This window comes from Eumetopias jubatus, unplaced genomic scaffold (genome assembly GCF_037043125.1).
Source record: "Eumetopias jubatus isolate StellerSeaLion01/CBP00866 unplaced genomic scaffold, mEumJub1_p1.0 scaffold_13, whole genome shotgun sequence".
Taxonomy (NCBI): domain Eukaryota; kingdom Metazoa; phylum Chordata; class Mammalia; order Carnivora; family Otariidae; genus Eumetopias; species Eumetopias jubatus.
In genome coordinates this window covers 75370888-75396634 of record NW_028274819.1, presented here as the reverse complement: position 1 = coordinate 75396634, position 25747 = coordinate 75370888, and the positions used below count along the sequence as shown (strand labels likewise).

Here is a 25747-nt window from a genome sequence, read left to right as displayed (position 1 = left end):
CCGATCTTTACAATGACTTTATTTGTAATAACTAAAACCCAGAAAGAACCCAAATGCCCCTCGATGGGAAAATGGATTAACAAACTGCAGTATATTAATACACTGGAATACTACTCAACAACTGAATGAAACAAAGTACTGATACACACAAGATGGATGCAATTCAAATGCCTACACTAAGTGAAACAAGCCAGTTTCAAAATGCTGTAGATGGTATGATTCCATTTATATGACATTTCAGGAAAGGCAAAACTATGGAGACAGAAAATATATCAGTGGTTGCCACGGGTTAAGGATGAGGAAGTAGCTGACTCTAGAAAGTGCAACAAGGACATTTGAGGGAGTGATGGGGATGTTAATCAGTATTGTTTACACTATCATGTGTGCTTCCCAAAACAGAACTACACACTAAACAGAGGGAATTTTACTCAATATCAACTGTACTATAATTTTAAAGTTTATATAATATGTATACCAAATAATTGTACAGGTGTATAGAATGATTTTTATAATTTTATTGAATTTTATAAATTTTTAATATATTTTTAAAGATGTGAGTTGAAAAAGCCAAGTTCTGAAAAGCGGCATAGCCATTTAATATGTAAAACTGTAGTCATTGTAGGCTAGTCCTTGGTGTCTTCAACTATGTTAAATAAATATACAGGGGGGAAACATTAGGCATTTTATTAAAGTTACTATTTATTGCTGTATAACTGGAAAAGGACCAATGCAGCTACTTCCACAGATTAGATGTGATTATTCTTTTCTATTCTTTTTTCTTATAGACTTCACTAAGCACTTGGGATGATGGCCTATTTATTTATTTATTTTTAAAGATTTGATTTATTTATTTGAGAGGGAGAGAGAGCATGAGCAGGGGGAGCTGCAGAGGGAGAAGGGGAGGGAGAAGCAGATTCCCTGCTGAGCACAGAGCCCGAAGCGGGGCTTGATCCCAAGACTCCAAGATCATGTCCTGAGCTGAAGTCAAACACTTCATTGACTGAGCCACCCAGGCGCCCCGGATGATGGCCTATTTAGACCTTATTCCTGAGATTCTGATTCCTCAGGACCAGGGTGGGGCCTGGCAGTCTGTTTCTTAAACAGCTCCCCAGGGTAATTCTGTATAGCCAGTGCCACCGAGATGGAACAGCTTGATGCTAGACAGGCAGAAGGCCACACATGGTCCAGCCCAGCTCAGTAGGGCAAAAAAAAAAAACAATAACAACAAAAAACCCAGCCCAGCTCAGTAGGGCAAAAAAAAAAGCAAGATAAGTTTTGGAGCCCAAGCCAGAGCTTGAGGTATCTCCTTTACTGGATAGGGCTATTCTGTTAGCTAATGACATAGAAAAGAAAGGAAATAGAAGGAAAGTAAAAGAAAAGGGGAAGGTTAAGGAAAAGAAACAAACTACTACAGGTGCTTTCATATACAGTATTAACAGCATAATCCAGAGTGGTAAAAATTATCCCCATACAACTGATGAGAAAACTCTCATCTGAGGCTTGGAGAGTTTCTCACAAGCACAACAAAAAATATATATACATATACATATATATACATATTAAGAAATATCTACCAGGGGAAGGGTATAATCACATTATTCTGTTCCATTTTCTAATATGAACCTCACAAGCCATCTTTGTTCACAGTAAACATACATTGAATCTTTTAGTTCAAAAAGTCTTCCCCAAAGCATATTCCTTTTTTTATTATTATGTTATGTTAGTCACCACACATCATTAGTTTTTTTTTATTTTTTATTTTTGTTAATCACCATACATTACATCATTAGTTTTTGATGTAGTATTCCATGATTCATTGTTTGCGTGGAACCCCCAGTGCTCCACACAATACCTGCCCTCTTTAATACCCATCACCAGACTAACCCATCCCCCCACCCCCTCCCCTCTAGAATTCTGTTTGTTTCTCAGAGTCCATAGACTCTCATGGTTTATCTCCCTCTCTAATTCCCCACCTCTTCACTTTCCCCTTCCTTCTCCTAATGTCCTCCATGTTATTCCTTATGTTCCACAAATAAGTGAAACCATATGATAATTGAGTTTCTCTGCTTGACTTATTTCACTTAGCATAATCTCCTCCAGTCCCATCCATGTTGATGCAAAAGTTGGGTATTCATCATTTTGATGGCTGAGTACTATTCCATTGTATATATGAACCACATCTTCTTTATCCATTCATCTGTTGAAGGGCATCTCGGCTCTTTCCACAGTTTGGCTATTGTGGACATTGCCACTATGAACACTGGGGTGCATATGGCCCTTCCTTTCACTACATCTGTATCTGTAAATACCCAGTAGTGCAATTGCTGGGTCATAGGGTAGCTCTATTTTTAATTTTTTGAGGCACCTCCACACTGTTTTCCAAAGTGGCTGTACCAACTTGCATTCCCACCAACAGTGTAAGAGGGTTCCCCTTTCTCCACAACCTCTCCAACATTTGTTGTTTCTTACCTTCTCAATTTTTGCCATCCCAACTGGTGTAAGGTGGTATCTCAATGTGGTTTTGATTTGAATTTCCCTGATGGCTAAAGCATATTCTAATACTTACTTTGAAAAGAAAGCTCTCAGCATGATAATGGATGGTATGTATGTCCACTTCACTTCCCATTCCCAAGAGATACCAGTTTGTCATCGTATCCTCATTCATGATAAGGCCATGGAGATTCCCAAAAATCTTTCCATTGATAGCTAAAAGGTTGAAAAGAAAATAGTCTTTGATTAGTGATCATTACTCAATCTGGTTTTAGAAATGGTTCAAGATCTTTAGGTTACCAGTATTTTCATCTACCTGATAAACATGTAACCATCTTACTCACACCAATGTCCCTACCATTCTAGACCCAAAATCCAGGTTACTAAGAAATCCTTATAAAAGAAAGCCAGAAAAGTCACAGTTGTTTTTGTTTTTGTTTTTTTTTTAAACTACATCTTGGATAATAGTGTGTGTTGTTTGTCTGCTTGCTGATTTGGCACATTCTCTTTATGGAGTGGGTTACAGGCTCATTTCTGAAGCAGCCATTATTTATACCATCCTATATAGATGAGTGAACTAAAGCACAGAGAATCAAGATCATGTAAGTCAAAACTGAATGAATCAGAATCTATTCCCTTAATACTTCACTTTCTGAGAACTAGTTTGGGGCAAGTTCCTAAGCAGGCTGGATTGCCAAAAGAAGGAAAGCTTCACACGGGCTGAGCCCATGCTCTTAAAATGACCAAAGCAAACTCAAGCTGGTTTGACCTGATGGGGACTCTCACCCTGCTTTCTACTAACTTTTTATTCTGTGCATTGTACCACAACCAAATGAGTTACATTTATTAAAAATAGAGAGCGTACCAAGGGAAGTATGGGGGAAGCAAAATTGTAGGGGAAAGAATAGCTGAGTCAGAATCAGCCTACATATTCTAATCAATGTTAGCAATACTTAACTTTGTGACCTTGGGCAAGGCCTATCTTTTTGTATATTTTGGTCAGAAGTAGATCTTGGTGAGAGAGTATGGGTGTGTCAATTAGAACATATGACTCCCACTTAAAAAAAACTACCTTAAATTCTATAGAATTAAATAAATAACATAGACACATTAAAACAGAAATTTGGTGATGGTATTTCATGTCCCAGTGTCAGTTAAACCAGACCCTTAAATTTGATTAGCTAGAGGTTATAGATGTATTCTTATAGAAATATACCCATAAGTGATAATTCATTTTTTAAGAATTACTTTACAGTCTTATAGTTTAGGGATCCCAGGCTTCAGAGATAGAGCTCCCCAAACAATTGATCCAAAGTTGCACTGGACCTTGCTGGCAGCCAACCAATGGCTTAGCTCATTCCCTCTGAAGGAAAGTTTTAGAGGACTTTCTTTAGTGCAGGTGCCCCTGGGAATGGGGAAGGGTTCGGAGAAGGAGGCTGGGGACCTCCTACAGTCATAGGAATTTCTATGAGCTTGTATCAACACAGGTCTTATACCATGCATTTTGTTGCTCTCTTCAAAGTCGTCAGTGTGCCTAAAATGTCGTGGATCTTTATTGAGATACTTCTTTATATTGTCATCCAGATACCAGGATTCATTCTCATTAAATACCAAAAACAAGAGAACGAATTCATAATCAACATCGCTTCTTCTTCCCTTCTCATTCAACACTCCTTCTCTGCAAATAATCAGAGGACCCATCAAACCGCTATAGGTATCCTGAAAGAAAAATAAACTGAATTAGAGGAGCCTTTAAATAATTTAACAATAAAGACTATATGCTTGTAAGAAAGTCATTGTGAAAAGACTGTTGACCACAAAATATTTTTTTTAAGATTCATTTATTTATTTGTGAAGGGTGGGGCAGAGGGAGAGAGAGAGAGAGAGAATCTCAAGCAGACTCCATGCTGAGCATGGAGCCCCATGTGGGGCTCGATCTCACGACCCTGAGATCACAACCTGAGTGGAAACCAAGAGTTGGCCACTTAACCGACTGTGCCACCCAGGCCCCTACCACAAAATAATTATTAAGAAGCCCTGAAGATGTAGGAGTGTTCCTAAAAATGAGCTACAGCAACCTCTATGAGGGCTGAATCGGTGTCCCTCCCTCATCACTGAGTCTCCAGAGCACAGTTCAGGGCCTAGTACATAGAAGATGTTCAATAAATATTCATTGAATAAATGAATGCTTATTTCTATTTTCCCGTTTGCTTTTCAAGTGAGACTATATAACTACATACAGGTGCTTATATTCCACTTTTTATGGGTAATTGGAAAATGATATGGGACCGTGGATGACTTCCATGTCAAATTGTTCAGCCCTAAGCTTTCTTTTGAAGGAAAACTCCCACATTTCCAACTGTCTATTTAGATATTCCACCTGGATGTGCTTTCTGCAATAAGTCAACCTGCTGAGCATTTTTAAAGTGGATTTTATTGTTTCCCTCAAAACATTTCCTTCTCCAGAACTCTCAAATTCTGTTGGTAGCACTGTGCTATTTCCTGTCATTTAGGTCAGAAAAATATTTCAGTGTTTAATTCTTCCTTCTTCCTCACTTTGTCCCATCTTGTTTGCTCTCAAATCTTACATTTCTTTGCCCTTCACAATGCCTCTCCATTCTATGACTTTCTTTCCATTCCATCTGCCATGCTTCTAGTGTAGGATCATAATGCCTTACTCTGGACCAGAAATTGGCTCCTTTCTGGTCTCTGGCTCACCTCACTTCCAGCCTATCTTTTGACCACCATCAGATCAATCTCATCACTCCCATATCCATCAGCCTTCGGTGATTTTCCAGTGATATTCCTGCTGCATAAATACAAATCCTCAACAGGTCCTTAAGCCCCTCATATGCTCCCCGCAATAGATTTTTCTAGCTTAACTTCCCCCAAACTGCTTTCCTTTTGTACCTTATATGGTAGCCAGTATGATGCTCAACATTTCCCAAACGCACCTTCTATTTTCCTATTTTCAGCTTTGCTCACAACATTCTCTCAGACTCTCTTTCTAATGCCCTCTATATAGCCCTGTACTCCTACTGAACTCACCAGATTCTGAGTTGTATTATAATTATGGGTGTGCACATGTATTATTTTCCCCAAAGATGATAAATTCCTTCAAGACAAGAATATTTGCATCCCTCATAGAACTTGGTAGGGTCATTTACATATCATACATGCTCAATAAATATTTATTGGGATGCACAAAGGAATAAACAAATGCGGTTTCCCATAACTCCAATATGTAATTTTATTTTTTCAAGTGTCTTGTATTTCTCTCCTGAACTCTTGCACTGTCCAATACAACTCAAGGATGTTAATATAGCATCTAATATTTAAGAGGAAGGTTAGATAATCCTTCACCTTTTTTTAAATAATGGGCAATGCTTACATTATATATCTGATATGACTTTAGTTTGGATTTTGATTTATGACATATAATTAGAGACTAGTTGTTTTATATACACATATCTGACTTGAATTCAATATTGAATGTTTAATTGCTAAGTAAATTTAGTTTATTTATTAGTCAAATAGTTTGTAGTTTCAGTTATTATGTTTGGAGTGTGCTTTCTTTCCTGAGTCCAGATAGCAATGGTAATGCCTTTAAAAATGATAGATTTCACACATCAAAAACCATGATATAAATTACATTGAAATATATTTTTATTTTATGATTATTTACATATCCTCTTTTGCTTCCTGCTATCATGTAAGTTCTAAATTTGGTAACTAAAACATTGGGATTTTGTTTTTTTTTAACTTGTACTTTATTTTTAAATTTAAATTCAATTAGCCAATATATGGTACATCATTAGTTTTGATGTAGTGTTCAATGATTCATCAGTTGCATATAACACCTAGTGCTCATCACATCACATACCCTCTTTAGTGCCCATCACCAAGTTACCCCATCTTCCCACCCACCTCCCCTTCCATAACCCTCAGTTTGTTTCCCAGAGTCAATAGTCTCTCATGGTTTGTCTCCCTTTCTGATTTCTTCGCATTCAGTTTTCCCTCCCATCCCCTATGATCCTCTGTGCTATTTCTTACATTCCACATACAAGTGAAACAATATGATCATTGTGTTTCTCTGATTCACTTATTTCACTTAGCGTAATACCTTCCAATTCCACCCATGCTGATGTAAATGGTAGGTATTCATCCTTTCTGATGGCTGAGTAATATTCCATTGTATATATGAACCACATTTTCTTTATCCATTCATCTGTTGAAGGCTATCTCAGCTCCTTCCACAGTTTGGCTATTGTGGATATTGCTGCTATGACCATTAGGGGTGCAGGTGCCCCTTCTTTTCACTACCTTAACTTTAGATCGAGGGTTGGCACCAGATGGTAAATACTTTTTTACTTTTTTGGCCATACTGTTTCTGTCACAACTACTGTTTACAAAGAGACAATAGAATCCAAATGGAGTCTCTTATGCTAAGTCCATGTCACCAAACTGAGACTTAATACCTAACTTAATTACAGTTTCAACCTCTTCCTGGAGTGGAATCTTAATCTGGAGTTACCTGGTTATCACCAATGAGGTAATCTGCCTCTTAGACATCTGTCATCCCCTAAAGGAAGATGACCTGGCCACAAACAATCTGTTTTTTACTATTCACTTCCTTATCCTATCCCCTTCTGCTTATGAAAGTCTTTCATTCTGTGCAGCTCTTTGGAGCTCTGTTCTGTCTGCTAGGTGGGATGCTACTTGATTCATGAGTTACTGAATAAAGCCTGTAGGATTGTAAAATGTGCTCAGTTGAGCTTTGCTTTTTAAGAGAATTGGTAGCAGTGATGGAATACAAAGAACAGTCCTGATGGCTTCAGGAACAATGAGAAACACAGGCATGAAACCTGCAGAACTTTGAATTCTCTTTCTAGCCATTTCTGAGGGCTGTGAGTAAGTTTTTCTTGGTTCTGAGCTCCACTCTCTTTGCATCAAGCTCCCCATCTAATTAGCTTTCCACAGTTCCCCATTTGATTGGAATCTCCAGCTCTTGGTTCAGTCCCCAAATTCCACATTGGGAACTGCTGGTCGTTACTGGCTAGAGTCAGACTGGATCCAACATAAAAACTGGGCTGGGTCCAAAACAGAATTTTGTTTTACTTGTTTTGTGTAGGTAAAGGCTATTGCTAATGGAATCTTGGAAGCCAAAAGCTGCAAAATTGGTGGGCATGGGTTGAGCACTTAAAAGTTGTTAGAGCATCTGCTACTTAACCCTAAGACTCCCATGGTAGAATACACTGGTCATGTAATGGGTTAGATTGACACCAGGTTACTCACCAACCTCAAGAAAATGTCCGTGTAACAAGGCACACTGTAAAACACCACATAATCCCCAACCCAGTGGTACATCCCCCTTAGGTATTAGTTTGTCTCCAAGAGACCCAAAGCTTAGCTAAAAAAAAAAAAAGAAAAAAAAAAAAAGGCTCCTCAAATTCCAAAGAGTTGAGCACGCCACCTTCTGGCACATCTGCTTATTTTATGTCTTAGAACTACAGTCCCAGAAACTATACATACTACTAAAATGGCAAAATATGACTAAAGACAACTTAGAATTACAATGGCCATTATGGGCAACATTCCCAAGAGACAAGATAATTTTTTAAAGAAATGCGCTTACAAACAAGAGTTTCCAAATCAAGCAAACAGAATGGGATACCTATTTTAATTGGTATGTAAAACCTTCCAAAAGGCTTTAAGATTCCAAAATAACTTCATTAAAAGTTTCCTTGCAAAAGGCTAATGAAAAATTAAAGATGCAAAAAGTATCTAAAACAATACCTAGGCCTTCTTCATTACAACCTCCTAGGGGTCCATCATCAAAACACTGGCCCAGAAATTGATGTCTCATTTGTAATCATCTGAGACATAAGGAGAAATCCTGTCCTTAAAGGTTTTGTGCAAATTCTTCAATATCAACTCAAATGCCCCCATATCTACCTACAAAAGAGAGCCTTCCATTGTGGGGGCCCCCCAGAGTTGATAAGACTGATGGATTTTCTGGTAAACTGCTATGTTATTTCCTTAAAAAGCCCAGGGGAAACTAAAATGAAAATGAATGAAAAACTTTGCCAAATTCTAATGGATTGTGGAGCCTACAGAGGGGATCCTGAGAAAATTGGTAAAAGCCAGAGAAGGATAAGAATTCTTACTAAGAGTCAGCTCTCCTGAATCTCTTTCTGTAGTGTCCAGTTAAGAGCAGAAAATAAAACTTTACGTTGTCCTTTCCTTTCCAAACTCATACCTGTTGGTTACTGATCATTTCTCTCCCAGGGATAGCTATTGCCTTCTTGCTTGCCTTGTTTTATGTCCTAAGAACTTGACTTGGCTTTCTCCTGCCTGGGACATGCAGGTTGCCATTTCTTTCTGTTGCCTATCTTTGGGTGTGACTTTAGGTCTTGGGAAAGTAGTATCCTTTGTACCCTCTTCAGGGACTGCTTTTTGTAGGAAACAGAACGCCACAATGACCACTGGTGCATGTTCGCTCAGACTCCGAGATCTCTCAGAAAACTCGGGATTGCAGGGTTAAAAATAACCCGAAAGGATCAGAGTGAAATGCCCTTGGGATGTGTGTGGTCTGTTCTAAAGTACGCAGCAGAAGATGTTTTGTAGATAGGAAGCCAGCTGTAAACAGCACACTGTGCACTCCCCTCTTTGCCCCCTTGTCCTGTAAATTCTCTTTTAAAGATTCTTACGTGCTTGACTAATCCTGTATACATGGAGGCATGTGCCTTACTACGCCCCTGCTGTAAACCATTATAGATCTATATCGCTGTAGAAGGTATATAAGAGTATGGAAAATAAACCTCGGCACCTTGGGCTGTTAGCTCGGGGTCTCCTGTGCCTTGCTATACTGTTGTCTCTTTTTCTCAGTTCCTTCGCCACCCCAGGTCCCCGACTCTCAAAGGTCGACAGCTTTTATATGCAAGGGGTGTTCAATACTGCCAGAAATATTTTCCTGGCTGAAAAGTGACAAGATATTTAAATTTTTAAAGTAGTTCTGACACCAGAAGTTGGCCATATTGGAAGCTGATAATCAGACCCTGACAGAAACTTGTTTTAGATCTCCTTCCCTAAGCAAAAATGAACCTATGTATCCAGGAGGAAAGAAAAACATCTCAAGCATTTGTAGAAGGATTTACTAAAACATTCCAGAGACAAACCGTTATAAATACATAGAAATCTTTTGATTTTTATCTTAGCTGGAAATTCTTCCTGACTTACAGTTTTAAAAAAATCAAATTGAAAATAATGAGGTTAGGTGGGTACATCAGCCCCTCAGTATCATTTAGGCTGCAACCCAATTCTTTGAGAAATTAAAGCAACTACCCTCATCTCACAAATCTTGACAAAACCAAAAATGCAGCTCCAGAAACAATTCAAAATCCACCTATTCTATTTATCAATCCCCCAAACCTCACCTATTTATCACAAATTTGTAAAAATCCTGGTCTTAGGAAACAAACGTCTTTTTGGAAGAACTTGCATTCTTTCCCTGTGCCCTTGAGATTGTAAATATTCTACCTGGTCTTCTCCAGGAATTCTTTTATCTAGCCATCTCTTTGATATACAAACTTCATGGAGGTAATTCTTACCAGAAGAAAAACAAGGAGGTGGGGAGTTTCTTTGGAACTTGGGCAAATGAAAAATCATGTCTTCTCCACAAATATTAATAAAAAGCTTTGATCATCTTAATAGGTAACCTTAACTTTTTCCATCTACCAGAAACACAATTTGGATCTAATTTCTATTATAACTAGTGGATTTCATATTATTGTGCTTGATTCATGGCAGAATTTTAGAGCAGAATCTATAAGATCTGTTTATATCTGTGTATGTGTGTGCATGCATGTGCATGCATGCGTGTGTGCATGTGTGTTATAGATGTGTGATGTTTTCTACCTTGGCACGGTAGTGCCAAAATGAATTTGTAAAAGAGCTCTGTTTAATTGACTTAAAGAAAATTAAGTACTTCTATGAATTAAGTATTTATAAAATTCTCAAAAATATAATAGAAAGTAACCCAATTGCTTTTTAGGTTCATGTGATCTGGAAAAATATTCAGTATTAAAGCTAATTTAAGTTTGATGGCTTAATTAAAATGTACATGTCTTTAGAATTATTAACATTAAATAATGCAGACCTACAACTTTTATTCTACTTGGGTTTATTAGTTAAATAAGTCCACATTACCTCTGTTAAAAATTTTGTCAGCAAGAAAAATAACTTGTATGATGAAATTTTCGTAAGTATTCTAAACATAATTGTTAAAAACAAGTGAATTAAATAGCTGTAACTGGAATTAGAGTTTTTAGGTGAACTTTTTTTTAATGTTTGAAGTTTTTATTTAAATTCTCATTAGTTAACATATAGTGTAATATTATTTCAGGAGCAGAATGCAGTGATTCATCCCTTACATAAAACATCCAGTGCTCAACACAAGTGCTTTCCTTAATACCCATCACCTATTTAGCCCTTTCTTCTGCTCCTCTCCATCACCCTTCTGTTTGTTCTCTATAGTTAAGAGTCTCTTATGGTTTACTTCCCTCTCTCCCTTTTTTCCCCTTCCTCTATGTTCATCTGTTTTGTTTCTTAAATTCCAGATATGAGTGAAATCATAGGTATTTGTCTTTCTCTGACTGACTTATTTCCCTTAGTATAATACTCTCTAGCTCCAATCACGTCATTACAAATGACAAGATTTCATTCTTTTTGATGGCCAAGTAATATTCCACTGTATATTGCATATTCCATTGTATGTATACCACATCTTCTTTATTCATTCATCAGTCGATGGACATTTGGGCTCTTTCCCTAGTTTGGCTATTGTTGATCATGCTATAAACATTGGGCTGTATGCATCCCTTTGAATCTGTATTTTTATATCCTTTAGATAAATACCCACTAGTGCAATTGCTGGATCATAGGGTAGTTCTATTTTTAACTTTTTGAGGAATCTCCATACTGTTTTCCAGAGTGACTACCAGTTTGCATTCCCACCAACAGTGTAAGAGCATCCTTGCCAACATTTGTGGTTTCCTGTGTTGTTAATTTTAGCCATTCTGACAGGTGTGAGGTAGTATCTCATTCTGGTTTTGATTTGTATTTCCCTGATGGTGAGTGATGTTGAGTATCTTTTAATGTGTCTGTTGGCCATCTGTATGTCTTCTTTGGAAGAATGTCTGTTCATGTCTTCTGACCATTTCTTAACTGGATTATTTGTTTTTTGGGTGTTGGGTTGGATAAGTTTTTATATATTTTGGATACTAACCCTTTATGAGAGATGTCAATTTGCAAACGTTTTCTCCCATTCTGTAGGTTGCCTTTTAGTTTTGTTTCCTTTGCTTAAAAAAAAAAAAAAGATTTTATTTATTTACTTATTTATTTATTTAAGAGGGTGGGGGAGGGACAGAGGGAGAGAGAGAATCTCAAGCAGATTCCACACTGAGTGTGAGCCTGATGGGGGACTCAATCTTACAACCCTGAGATCATGACCTGAGCCAAAATCAAGAGTCAGATGTTTAACCAACCAAGCCACCCAGGCACCCCCAGAAGCTTTTTATCTTGATGAAATCCCAATAGTTCATTTTTGCCTTTGTTTTCCTCACCTCCAGAAACCTGTCTAGTAAGAAGTTGCTACAGATGGTGTCAAAGAGTTTGCTGCCTGTGTTCTCTAGGAGTTTGATTGTACCTTTCTCACATTTAGGTTCATCCATTTTGAATTTATTTTTGTGTATGATGTAAGAAAGTGGTCCAGTTTCATTCTTCTGCATGTGGCTGTCCAGTTTTCCCAGCACCATTTGTTGAAGAGACTGTCTTTTTTCCACTGGGTATTCTTTCCTTTTTTGTCAAAGATTAGTTGGCCATATAGTTTTGGGTCCATTTCTGGGTTTTTTATTCTGTTCCATTGATCTATGTGTCTGTTTTTGTGCCAGTACCATACTGTCTCGAGCACTACAGCTTTATAATATAATTCAAAGTCCAGAATTGTGGTACCTCCAGCTTTGTTTTTCTTTTTCAAGATTGCTTTGGATATTCAGGGTCTTTTGTGGTTCCATACACATTTTAGGACTGTTTGTTTTAACTCTGTGAAAAATGCTGGTAGTATTTAGGTGAACCTTTCAGCAATAATGGTATTTTATGGTATGTCTACCTAAATAGTGTCCTCACATCTTTTTGATAATTTAAAACCTTAGAGTTTTGCTAAGTGAAATGAAAGGATGAATAGTAATTTAATATCTAGATCATTTCCAGATAAAATAAAATACCAAAACACTAATTACTGAACATGGGTTTACCTACTTTTTTGACTTCTTATTACCAAGAAACTTAAGATATTTGGGTTTATTAATAAACAAGTTTTATGCCACATTACTATGAGGAAGAATATATTTCTACAAGTTATGAAATGTATTTATAAATTTGCCAAATCACAGAATGCTAATGTAAAAGACAGTTAACAATTGTTTACTTTTTTGTTTTCACTAGAAATCATGGTGATTAATGGTTAAAAATTCAATATATTCAAGCTACTAGAAACAATAAGGGAAATAACTCTGTTTGCAAGGAAACTAGGCTGTGTGTTTTTGGTAAAAGAAGGTATGAGAAATGGAGATGCGTTTTTGTTGAGGGAAAAGAAAGTAATTTTGTCCTAGAGCAAGGCTGATTATTTCAGAATAAGGAAGAGGGGGGAAAAAGGACAAAATTTGGATGTAAAAAAGGAAGTTGTAGAAGGTTTGTAGAAGGGAATCTTGGAAAAGAAATTTTATGTGAGTCAAGCTGGCTAAGACTATAATAAATTTAAGTAAAAAAACATTTTAATATCAAAATGCACTGACATATGGGTAATGCTGGCCTTGTAGAATGAATTTGGAAGTTTTCCTTCTTCTTCTATTTTTGGGATAGTTTGAGAAGAATAGATATTAACTCTTATTTAAATGTATCATAGAATTCACCCGTGAAATCCCAGACTTTTGTTTGTTGGGAGTATTTTGATTACTGATTCAATTTCATTACCAGTAATTGGCCTGTTAAAATTTCCTATTTTTCTGCTTCAGTTTTGGAAGATTATATATTTCTAGGAATTTATCCATTTCTTCTAGGTTGTCCAATTTGTCCAATAATTTTTCATAATATTCTCCTATAATCCTTTATATTTCTGTAGTGTCAGTTGTTATTTCTCTTTTTTCATTTCTGATTTTGAGTTCTCTCTCTTTTTCTTAATGTGTCTGGATAAAAGTTTATCAATTTTGTAAATCTTTTCAAAGAACCAGCTCCAGGTTTCATTGATCTTTTTTATTGTGTGTTTTTTTTTTTTTAGTCTCTCTTTCACTTATTTCTGCTCTAGTCTTTATTATTTCCTTTCTTCTACTAGTGTTGGGTTTTGTTCTTCTTTTTCTAGCTCCTTTAGGTGTAAGGCTAGATTATTTGAGATTTTTCTTGCTTCTTGAGGTATTGCTATAAACTTCCCTCTTAAAACTGCTATGGCTGCATCCCAAAGATTTTGGGCCATTGTATCTTCATTTTCATTTGTCTCCATTTATTTTTTGTATTTCCTCTTTGACTTCTTGATTGACCCATTTATTGTTTGGTAGCGCGTTGTTTAGCCTCCATGCAATTGTGTTCTTTTCAGGATTTTTTTCTTGCACTTGACTTCTAGTTTCATATAGTTGTGGTCAGAAAAGATGCTTGATATGATTTTAATCTTCTTAAATTTATTGAGACATGTTTTGTGGCCTAACATGTGATCTGTCCTGGAGAATGTTCCATGTGCACTTGAAAAGAATGTGTATTCTGCTGTTTGGGGATGAAATGTTCTGTACATATCTGTTAGTTCTATCTTGTCTAACGTGTTGTTCAAAGCCACCATTTCCTTGTTGATTTTCTGTCTGGATGATCTATCCATTTAAGTAAGTGGGGTCCTAGAGTCCCCTACTATTATTGTATTATATCAGTTTCTCCTTTTACATCTGTTGCCTTATTTATTTAGGTACTCTATGTTGGGTGCAAACATATTTACAATTATTTTATCCTCTTGTTGGATCGTTTCCTTTATCATTGTGTAATACCCTTCTTTGCCTCTTACTACAGTCTTTCTTTTAAAGCCTATATGTCTGATATAAGTATTGCTACCCTCTTTTTTTTTTCACTTCTATTTGCATGGTAAGTTTCTCTAGCTCTCTGCTTTCAGTCTCTATGTGTTTTTAGGTGTGAAGTGAATCTCTTGTAAGCAGCATATAGATGGGTCTTGTTTTTTATCCATTCAGTCATCCTATGTCTTTTAATTGGAGCATTTATTACATTTATATTTTAAGTAATTATTGATAGGTGTGTACTTATTGCCCTTTTGCTAACTGCTTTCTGGTTGGTTTTATAGTTCTTCTCTATTCTTTCTTCTCTTGCTCTCTTCCCTTGTAGTTTGATGGCTTTCTTTAATGTTAACTTTGGATTCCTTTCTCTTCATTTTTTTGTGTGTTTACTATAGGTTTTTGATTTGTGGCTACCATTAGATTTATTTATGATATCTTATGTGCATAGCAGTTTATGTTGATGGTTGCTTTAATTCAAACATATCCTAAAAGCACTAAATTTCTACTTTCTTCCACATATTATGTATATGATCTCATATTTTGCATCTTTTAATTTTGTGTTTCCTTTGACTAAATTTGTAGATATAATCAATTTTACTACTTCTGTGTTTTAACCTTCACACTGGCTTTATGAGTGATTAATCTACTACCTGTACTATATATTTGCTTTTACCTGTGAAATTCTTTCCCTTCATAATTTTCTTCTAGTTATGCCTTTTCTTTTCATTCAGAGAATTTCCTTCAACATTTCTTCTAAAGCTGGTTTAATGGTGATAAACGTCTTAACTTTTGTTTGTCTGGGAAACAATTCTCTCTCCTTCTACTGTGAATGATAACCTTGCTGGGTAGTGTATTCTTAGTTGCAAGTTTTTTCCTTTTAGCACTTTGAATATATCATTTCACTCCCTTCTGGCCTGGAAAATTTCTGCTGAAAAATCAGCTGATAGCCTTATGGAGTTTTCCCTGTATGTAACTCTTTTCTTTCCTCTTGATGCTTTTAAAATCCTCTCTTTATCATTACTTTTTGCCATTTTAGTTATTATGCATCTTGGTGTGGACTTCCTTGGGTTAATCTTATTAGAAGGCTTCTGTGCTTCCTGGTTCATGTTGTCTGTTTTCTTCTCCAGATTTCGGAAGTTTTCAGGTATCATTTCTTCACTTAAGTTTTCTGCTCCCCTTTCTCTCTTTTCTCTGGGATCCTTATAATGTGAGTAGTATCATGCTTGATGTTGTTGTTGGGTTCCCTTAACATATCCTCATTTTTTATTATTCTTTTTAAAATTTTTCTGCTTTGTTGCTTTCCATTATCCTGTCTTCCAGATCACTGATCCATTCTTCTGCATCCTGTAATCTGCTGTTGATTCCCTGTAGTGTATTTTTTTTTTTTTAATTTTAGTTACTGAATTCTTCATTGCTGACTGGTTCCTTTTTGTATTTTCTATCTCTTTGTTGAAGTGTTCATTGAGTTCATCCGCTCTTAAGTCCAGTATCTTTATGACCATTAGTTTGAATTCTTTATTAGGCATATTGCTTATCTCCATTTCATTTAGCTCTTCTGCTGTGATTGTGTCTTATTCTTTCATTTGGCCCATATTCCTCTGTCTCTTCATTTTGTCTAACTCTGTGTTTGTTTCTATGTATTAGGGAGGTCAACCACATCTCCTACTCTTGAAAGTAGTGGCCTTTGTAGAAGAGGTCCTGTAGCACATTGACCTCTGGTCACCAGAACCAGGTGATACAGGGATGTCTCCTCTGTGGGTTGTGTGCCCTGTACTGTCATGGCAGAAATGTGTTTGCCTTCAGAGCAGTGAGCTGCAAGGATCTGCTTTGCCTGCCATGGATGCACAGGGCAGGGTTTGGTGCCTGTGCTGTTGGGGGGCCTGCCTGAGGCTGCCAAGGGCTCATAAGTGGACAAGATCAGTATGTTACCCTGATACCAAAAACCAGACAAAGATGCTATGAAAACAAAACAAAGCAAAACCCAAAACTACATGCTAATATCTCTGATGAACATAGATACAAAAATCCTTAACAACATATTGGCAAACAGAATTCAACATTACAGTTAAAATTATTCCCCACAATCAAACGGGATTTATTCCAGGGATGCAAGGGTGTTTCAATATTTGTGAATCAATCAATGTGAATACATCATATTATAAGAGAAAGGATAAAAACCATACGATCATCTCAATAGATGCAGAAAAAGCATTTGATAAGATACAACATTCATTTATGATAAAAACTCTCAACAAAGTGAGTTTAGAGGGAACACATTTCAACATAATAAAGGCCATATATGAAAAACCCACAGATAACATCATCTTCAATGGTGAAAACCTGGAAGTATTTGACCTAACATCAGGAACGATACAAAAAAAAAAAAAATCCACTCTTACCATTTCTATTCAGCATAGTAACAGAAGCCCTGGCCATAGCAATGAGATGAGAAAAAGAAATAAAAGACATTCAAATTGGTAAGGAAGAAGTAAAATTGTCACTATTTGCAGATGACATGATGCTACATATAGGAAACCCTGAAGATGCCACCAAAGAACTATTAGAACTGATAAATGAATTCAGCAAAGTTGCAGAGAACAAAATTAATATACAGAAAACTGTTGCATTTCTATACACTAATAATAGTAGTAGAAAGAGAACTTAAGGAAAATAAGGAAATAATTCCATTTATAATTGCACCAAAAAGAGCAAAATATTTAGGAATAAACTTAACCAAAGACATGTAAAACCTGTACTCTGAAAACTATAAAACACTGATGAAAGAAACCAAGGACAACACAAACAAGTGGAAAGATAGTCCATGCTCATGGATTAGAAGAACAAATATTGTTAAAATGTCTGTACTACCCAAAGCAACCTACAGATTCAATGCAATCTCTATCAAAATGCCAACAGCATTTTTTTACAGAACTAGTACAGATAACACTAAAATCTGTATGTAACCACAAAGGACTACAAATTATCAAAGCAATGTTGAGAAAGAACAAAACTGTAGATATCACAATCCGAGATATCATGATATACTACAAAGTTGTAGTAATCAAAATAGTATGATACTGGCACAGAAACAGACACATAGATCAATAGAACAGAATAGAGAGACTAGAAATAAACCTATGATTATATGGTCAATTAATCTATGACAAAGGAGGCAAGAATATACAATGGGGAAAAGATAGTCTCTTCAATAAATGGTGCTGGGGAAACTGAACAGCTACATGCAAAAGAATGAGACTGGGACACATTCTTACACCATACACAACAATTAACTGAAATGGATTAAAGATCTAAATGTGAGACCTGAACCGATAAAAATCCTCGAAGAGAGCATAGGCAGTAATATCTCTGACATCAACCATAGTAACATTTTTCTAGGTATATCTCCTCAGGCAAGGGGAACAAAAGCAAAAAATAAACAGTTGGAATTATACCAAAATAAAAAGCTTTTGCACAATGAATGAAACCAGTAACAAAATGAAAAGGCAACCTATTGAATGGGAGACTATATTTGCAAATGATTTTTTAATAAGGGGTTAATATTAAAACTATATGTGGAACTTATACAACTCAACACTGTAAAGCAAGTAATCAAATTTAAAAATGCACAGAAGATTTGAGTAGACATTTTTCCATAGAAGATATACAGATGGACTACAGACACATGAAAAGATGCTCAAAATCACTAGTCATCAGGGAAAGGCAAATCAAAACCACAGTGAGATATCTCCTTACAACTGTCAGAAGGGCTGGAATCAAAAAGATAGGAAATAACAAATGTTGGTGAGGATGTGGAGAAAGAGGAACCCTCCTGCACTGCTGGTGGGAATGTAAATTGGTGCAGCCACTGTGGAAAACAGTAAGGAGGTTCCTCAAAATTAAAAATAGAAATGCCATATGATCCAGCAATTCCACTACTAGGTATCAAAAAGATATATACACCCCTGTGTTTATTGCATCATATTCATGATAGTCAAGATATGAAAGCAACCCAAATGTCCATTTATAGGTGAATGGATAAAGAAGTGATAGCTATCTGTCTATCATCTATCTATCTATCTAAGCCTATAAAAAAATTTGTGAGACCTTGCCATTTGTGGCAATATGGATGGACCTAGAGGGTAGTATGCTAAGAGAAATATGTAAGACAGAGAAATTAAAATACCATATGATTTCACTTCTGAAAAGTAAAAAAAAAAAAATCTAAAAAACAAAACAAATGAACAGAGAAAGAGAGACTAGAAATAAACTTATGATTATATGGATTATACAGAGAAAGAAACAAAGAATAAATAAACAAACAAACAAAACCAAGACCCTTAAATACAGAGAACAAATTGGTAGTTGCCAGAGAGGCAGTGGGTGGGGGGATAGGTGCAAATTTCCAGTTATACAATAAATAAATCTAGGAGATGAAAAATACAGCATAGGAAATATTGTCAATAATATTATAATAATGTTGTAGGATGACAGATAGTGACTAACACTTATTGTGGTGAGCATTGAGTGATATATAGAATTGTTGAGTCAATATGTTGTACCCCTATAACTAATAGTATGTTAATTATACTTTTTTAAAAAGTACACTGGTATGAAGTTAGAATTTGGTTTACTCTCTGTTAAAACGACAAGTTTTCTTGGATTATTGGTTTGCTCTTGATAAAAGATAGTAACAGTTGTGTGTGTGTGTGTGTGTGTGTGTTTTACCTTTTAAGTAATCTGCCTAGAAAACAAAGAGTCTGTCTTACCAAAATAATTTTCTGTATTTCATGTTGTCTTTATCAAGTCTTTGATTACTTAAGAGAACTGAGTCTTCTCTACTAAAAGAGCTAAGATTTTTTTAGAACTATTTAGCATTCTGTATTTGCCTTGTGAAGTCTTGTCACTATGGTTAAATGGATAACTACTTATTATTTCACAGCGACCTATGATCCTATTTGGCCAAGTGTTTTTAAGCCTTTTGATATTTTTGAGAAAGTTCCCCAAAATCAATTTCTAAATGAAGTCTTTTTGGCCTTGAGCCAACTTTGGGATATTTTAAGAGGGTCCCTGGAACATTTCAAAAGATTTGTTCTCGGGGCACCTGGGTGGCTCAGTCGGTTGAGCGTCCAACTCTTGGTTTCGGCTTGAGTTGTGATCTCCCTGCATCGGGCTCCACACTCAATGAGGAGTCTGCTTGGGATTCTCCCTCTGCCCCTCCCCCTGCACGCTCTCTCTCTCTCTCAAATAAATAAATAAATCTTTAAAAAAAGAAAAAGATTTGTTCTCTCTCCTTATTAAAAGAGAGATGTTAAACTAAGTGTATTTGATATGTTAAATCACACGGGAAATGTTGTGAAATAAGAAGTAATATTAAGCCTTCCTTATATTATATTTGTATAGATACATATTATAAATGTTCTAGAAATTGTATAAAATTCCTAGAAATTTGATATATCCTAATATCACATTATCAGTCATAATTCGTTATTATTTTAAAATGTTGTATGTTACAGAAATAACCAAATTTCCTTGTGAATTCCATAATGAACTCTCATTAGATCTTTAACCATGGGCAATGTTAAAGTTTTTTATTATTCACAGAGAGTTATTATTTTACTCTGATATTTTTATAAGAATGAGACTCATGGGAAGGGCCTTTTCAAGTGTTCTGACCACTGACACTTTTGTAAAACTAAATTTTGAGTACATCTCAGAGATGAAGAAGGCTCTACCTGTCATCTGGTCCTGTACAAACTTTGGAGATTTCCAAATCAAATTGACTAGGAAAAGAAATAGCCTACATTGAGCTAGACTGCTTCCACCTAAGATACCACATCAAAGCTTCATACTTTAACTAAACATCAAACTCTTCTTTCTTCTCTTTCTTTCCTTTACTCTGGCATTGGTCTGGAAAGATAACACCATCATCCATGTCTTCCAGGCCCTTGCTAAGGGGGGGGTAAACTTTCAGACTGCTGGATTTGACATCAAAAACTCCTGTCCATGATGCTAAAGACCCTGTGGTCCTCCCTCTCACTAATTTTTCTTCTATCCTTAATTGATCCCCCACATCACAACTTAGGAGTCACTTACAAAGTCCAACTTTTTTTTTTTATGTTATGTTAATCACCATACAATACATCATTAGTTTTTGATGTAGTGATCCACGATTCATTGTTTTTGTATAACACCCAGTGCTCCATGAAGTATGTGCCCTCCTTAATACCCATTACCAGTCTAACCCACCCCTCTGCCCCCTCCCCTCTAAAACCCTCAGATTGTTTCTCAGAGTCCATAGGCTCACAAAGTCCAACTTTTAACATCAGAATATCCATGTCTTATCTTTACCTTTCTCCAATTATAACCATACTTTTTTCAGTTAAACACAAATGCTTATGCAAATCATAGCATATGATTATCTGAATCAGATCTGCCCCAATCACAAGAAGATCTCACTAGCAGTACCCCCCATATTTGCAAGGCCAAAGTTGTTCTGGATCATAGGAGAGCCTTTTATTATCTTTTAGCTGAACAAGGAGGTGTTGGTGCTGTGGCCAACACCACTTGCACCCCGATAACATTTCTGGGGAAGTTGAAACTCAGATACACAAAACCACTGAATAAGCCACTTGGCTTTAGAAAGTGACTCCTTCAACCTGGTCTTTCTTTGACTTATTTGATTTTGATCGTTTTGCCTTGGGGATCATGGCTCCAAAGTGCACAACAGAAAGTGGGGATTAGTCTGCTTATAATCATCACAGTAGTCTCCCTGGTTCGCTGTATTCCTTCAAAAGCCTGCAGTGCATGTTCATAGCTGCTAAATGAGCAAATGATCTTGCTAAGACTGGTACATTGGAAAAAGAATGAAGAGAATGACCAACTTAAGAAATGTGAACCTGAAGTTGTGACCTATGAATACCACAGAGATTCAACAATAAGCATCATGACCTATGAATACCACACAGGGAATCAACAAAAGTTGTGAGAGCTTCAGAGCAGTAGCTGGGAGAGGTGTTAATGCCCGAAATTTTGATCACATCTCTCCGGCAAGATGAGGATTTGATCAAAAGTGGGGAATTGTTTAAAAAAAAAAAAAAAAAGACAACAGGTCCAAAATGGAGTTACTTGTGCTAAGCCCACCTCACCAAACCAAGAGTTACTTCCTAAGTTAATTACAGTTTCAATCTCTCCCAGGAACAGAATCTTAAGCTAGTCAATCACTAGTACTAGTGAGGTAATCTGCCTGACAGACCCCTGGCTGTCCCTTAAAGGAAGGTGACCTTGCCATACACAATCCACTCTTTGCTAGTAACTTCCTTGTTTTGCCCCCTTCTGCCTATACAAGTCTTTCATTTTGTATAGTTCTTAAGAGATCCTTTCTATCTGCTAGATGGGAAGCTGCCCAAGTCATGAATTGTTGAATAAAGCCAATGAGATCTTTAAAATTTACTCAGTTGAAGTTTGTTTTCTTAATACCACTCAACTCAACCAGAGACAATGTGAACAAATATGCACGGCCATAGTTTGAAATCCCTGCTCTCAACCATTCCACCCTTCACATATACTCACCAGAGTTGTGATAAATTGATTAATTGATTTAAAGCCATATTACATTAAGCATTTTGGTTGCTCTCTCAGTCTTACCTTCACAAAGTTTACTGTTGAATAGTAAACCCACGGAATACAATTGGGATCATTTGGTCCTGGACCAGACCTTTTAGGGACATTCCACCTGTAGGTGTTTATTTCTCCTGAAACAAATGAGAAGAAATAGAAAGAATTTACTAGTGTTACCTTTGGTTCAGATGTTTTACCTGAAGAAATAACAAACAGATCTTTATATATTTTGGTTAATGTTTATTGCTGGGGAGAATTACTCATCTATTAGAAATGTTCCAATTAAACTTATATCTTGATTTTCTGAATTTGCAAAATGGCAGATTTTTCATTCCAGACTACGGTTTTCTTTCTAATTTGACCTTTCTATTATCAACTGATGTTTACTCAAGACATGAAGACGTATTGTATTCCTCACTGTTTTTTCTCCTCAAATTTCATATCTCCCTCCCAAGAGTTAGGCTTGAGCACACTTGAGTTACTGTGGGACTCAGCCTTGATTTCTGATTGAATCACCAAGGACCTTTGTAAACTCTTATTGCTGAGGTCTCATCTCAAACCAATGAAATTAAAGTATCTAGAGTCTAGGACTAGGGCATCAGTATTTTTTTTAAAGCTTCTCAGGTGATTCTAATGTGCAGACCAGTGACATCTAGTTAGAACCAGAGAAAATCAGAGAGACTGTTTCAAATCTCAACCCTATCATTTCCTATTTATCTAACTTTTTTTTAAAGTTTATTTATTTATTTTTTAAAGATTTTATTTATTTATTTGACAGAGAGAGACACAGCGAGAGAGGGAATACAAGCAGTGGGAGTGGGAGAGGGAGAAGCAGGCTTCCCGCCGAGCAGGGAGCCCAATGTGGGGCTCGATCCCAGGACCTGGAATCACGACCTGAGCCGAAGGTAGACGCTTAACGACTGAGCCACCCAGGCGCCCCTAACTTTTGACAAACTACTTAACTTCATTGACCTTTAGTCTCCTTACTTGTAAAGTGGGTTAGTCATCCCACTTTTCAGATTGCTGTGAAGATTAAATAAAATAAAATATCTAGGTTAGTGCCTCACATTGAAGGCAGTCAATAAATGTTCATCTGTATGTATACTAATAACAAATGAATGCCCGGCACCACATCTATGCATCCCCTCAGGCTGACCCAGAGCCTTGCGGAGGAGTCACAAATTCACATAAATTGTCAAGATAATCACATTGTAAAAGTCTCAAATAAAAGCCACATTTAAATTGCTCTCTCCTTTTGAACTGTCTAGGTCCCATCCCTACCTTATCAGGACATACAGCCTATAGCTGAATGCAAACCACAAGGCAAAATAAAAATAATGCTTGCATGTAACTGCTCCATATTTGCTCATACACCAGTAGGTTAGCAATATAACCTTAGATCTAGTTTCCATTACCTTTCATTATAGCCCCTCTGCCTTGTTAATTGCAAGATAAACTGCTGATATTTAGCTTCTTCAATGCAAGTGGCTAAGGGGTGGTATTATTAAAGTTGGAATGATCCATTATTCACCCCGGTGGGGAGCACAGCTCTAAATAAAAGAAGATGCTCAGTGCATGCATGTTGAGTTGGTGGCATGAAAAAGAAGAAGAAGGAAAAGGAGAAGAAGAAATTTGAGAGGGACTTCTTTACTTATCTCATGCATGCTTAAATTAACCATTCTTCTCCAACTTGTTTGGATTTTGTGTACAAAATTAGTTTCTTGCTCCTACCCCCACTCTCTGGGCTCTCCCAAGACTTTCAACCTTGTCAGACAGAGACCCTTGTGGGGATTCTCCCCCTCCAAGTTGCAGTGAGAAAAAGGCTCTTTGCCACATTCTAATCACTCTTCCCTCTACCCCCATAATCCCATCAAGGATCCCTAGAAGGTCAGTCAGCGCAGAAGAGCTATGTCCCTTGCCAGTCCTCACCATCAGGGCACAGCAGCCTGTGAGGGCTCACCCCAGCTGATCCATAGCCCTGTCAGAACCCTTCCCCATGCCTGATTGGCACCTTTCTTCCTCCCTCCTGAGTTACTTTTCATAACCAAAACTGAATAACTTTAATTGCTTTTTTGACCCAATTAAAACCATTTCCCTCTTCATAAAAGCGAGACATTCAAGACAGAAAATGTAGAAAGTACAAACAATGTGAGGAAGTAGAAAGGAGCATCACCCTAACTATTACTTAAAATACTACCCCGAAGATACAACCATTTTTAACATTTTGGCTTATTTCCTTTTTAACCTTTGCTCCATACTTGTATTTTTCTTAACATGATACCACAAGTTTTTTCCAGGTCATTAAAATCTTCTTAAACATCATTTAATGGCTGTGTAATAGTTCATTGTAGGGATATTCCAAAATGTGTTTAAGTATCTCTCTATAGATAGACATTTAGAATGTTCATGAGAGATTTCTTGAAGCAGCAAAACACAGGTTTCTGAATTGGGGGTGGGGTGGGGTGTGAGGTGGCAAGAGAGGTTGGAATCGTGGTCAGTGACAATTTCTTTTTCTCAACCCCATCCTTGTAGGAATACCTTGCTAACTTTTTCTAGTGGTGCATTAGATTATTTTCTTTTCTTCCTTCTATGCATCTTTAAATTTTTAAAAGTTTATATGAACTTTATTGCAATTACTATAGTATTTAGTATTATACATATATATATACACATAAGAAGTAAAATGGAATATAATTCCCCTGTAATTATACCTATGATTGCTCTCAATTTAATAACTAAAGGTCACAGAGGATCTTGACATTTACTACAACCACATTTCAACTGTGTAAATGTTATAGGAAGCTCTTTAAATTATGAGATCTTCTCTCCCATCAATGCACATTTTAAAACCCAACTGGAGTACCACCTCTTTTGGAAAGCTTTCCCTAATTACGCCTTTCTTTCTTTGCTCTGAATCAATCAATCTTTACGGATTTTCCTTCTCTGAAACTTTTATAAACACTCCCAGATATATTCTTGAAACTCTTTGCCAGTTAGAATTCCATTATGATTAATCCACATTACTACTGAAATGATTCATCTTGTCTTTTTTTTTCTTCCAAATTCACTTTAAGCGACTCGAGAGAAATGTATGGCTAAGAGCATACGTTCTAACTCCAGCAAACTGAGGTTCCACTGTTACTAATGTATGACCTGGTCAAGTTCTTTACCCCTCTGTTCTTTAGTCATCTATTAAATGGACATAACAATACCATATTTCCTCAATTATAGGGTGTGCATTTTTCATATTTTAACATAACTGAAATCAAGATGCATCTTTCAATCAGTGGCATGCTAAGGTTTAATTGGCCATGTGTTCTGTCCTTTTTTAGTAACAGATAAAAATAAAGATGGATATTCTAATCAATGGTATCAGAGTCAATGATATATGTTAGTGTCTACCTTGTTGGGCTATTGTAAGGAAAATGAATTTTTTGTTTGTTTTTTTTAAATATAAAGCATAGCACATGGCAAAAGATGAACATTCAATATGTATTAGCTATTATTATGTCTTACTACACTTTTAGGTCCCTAAT

General features: G+C 36.4%; 1 protein-coding gene across 1 annotated transcript in view; it reads right to left on the bottom strand.

Moving 5' to 3' along the window:
- The window catches only part of HEPHL1 (hephaestin like 1), an 87886-nt gene that overhangs the window by 5678 nt on the left and 56461 nt on the right, over positions 1-25747 (bottom strand). Inside the window, exons 15-17 of the mRNA XM_028119655.2 lie at positions 22239-22345; positions 3987-4209; positions 2567-2706 (exon numbers count right to left, since the gene is read on the bottom strand). Of these exons, the coding sequence (XP_027975456.1) occupies positions 2567-2706; positions 3987-4209; positions 22239-22345 (470 nt within the window). The remainder of the gene's footprint in view (positions 1-2566; positions 2707-3986; positions 4210-22238; positions 22346-25747) is intronic.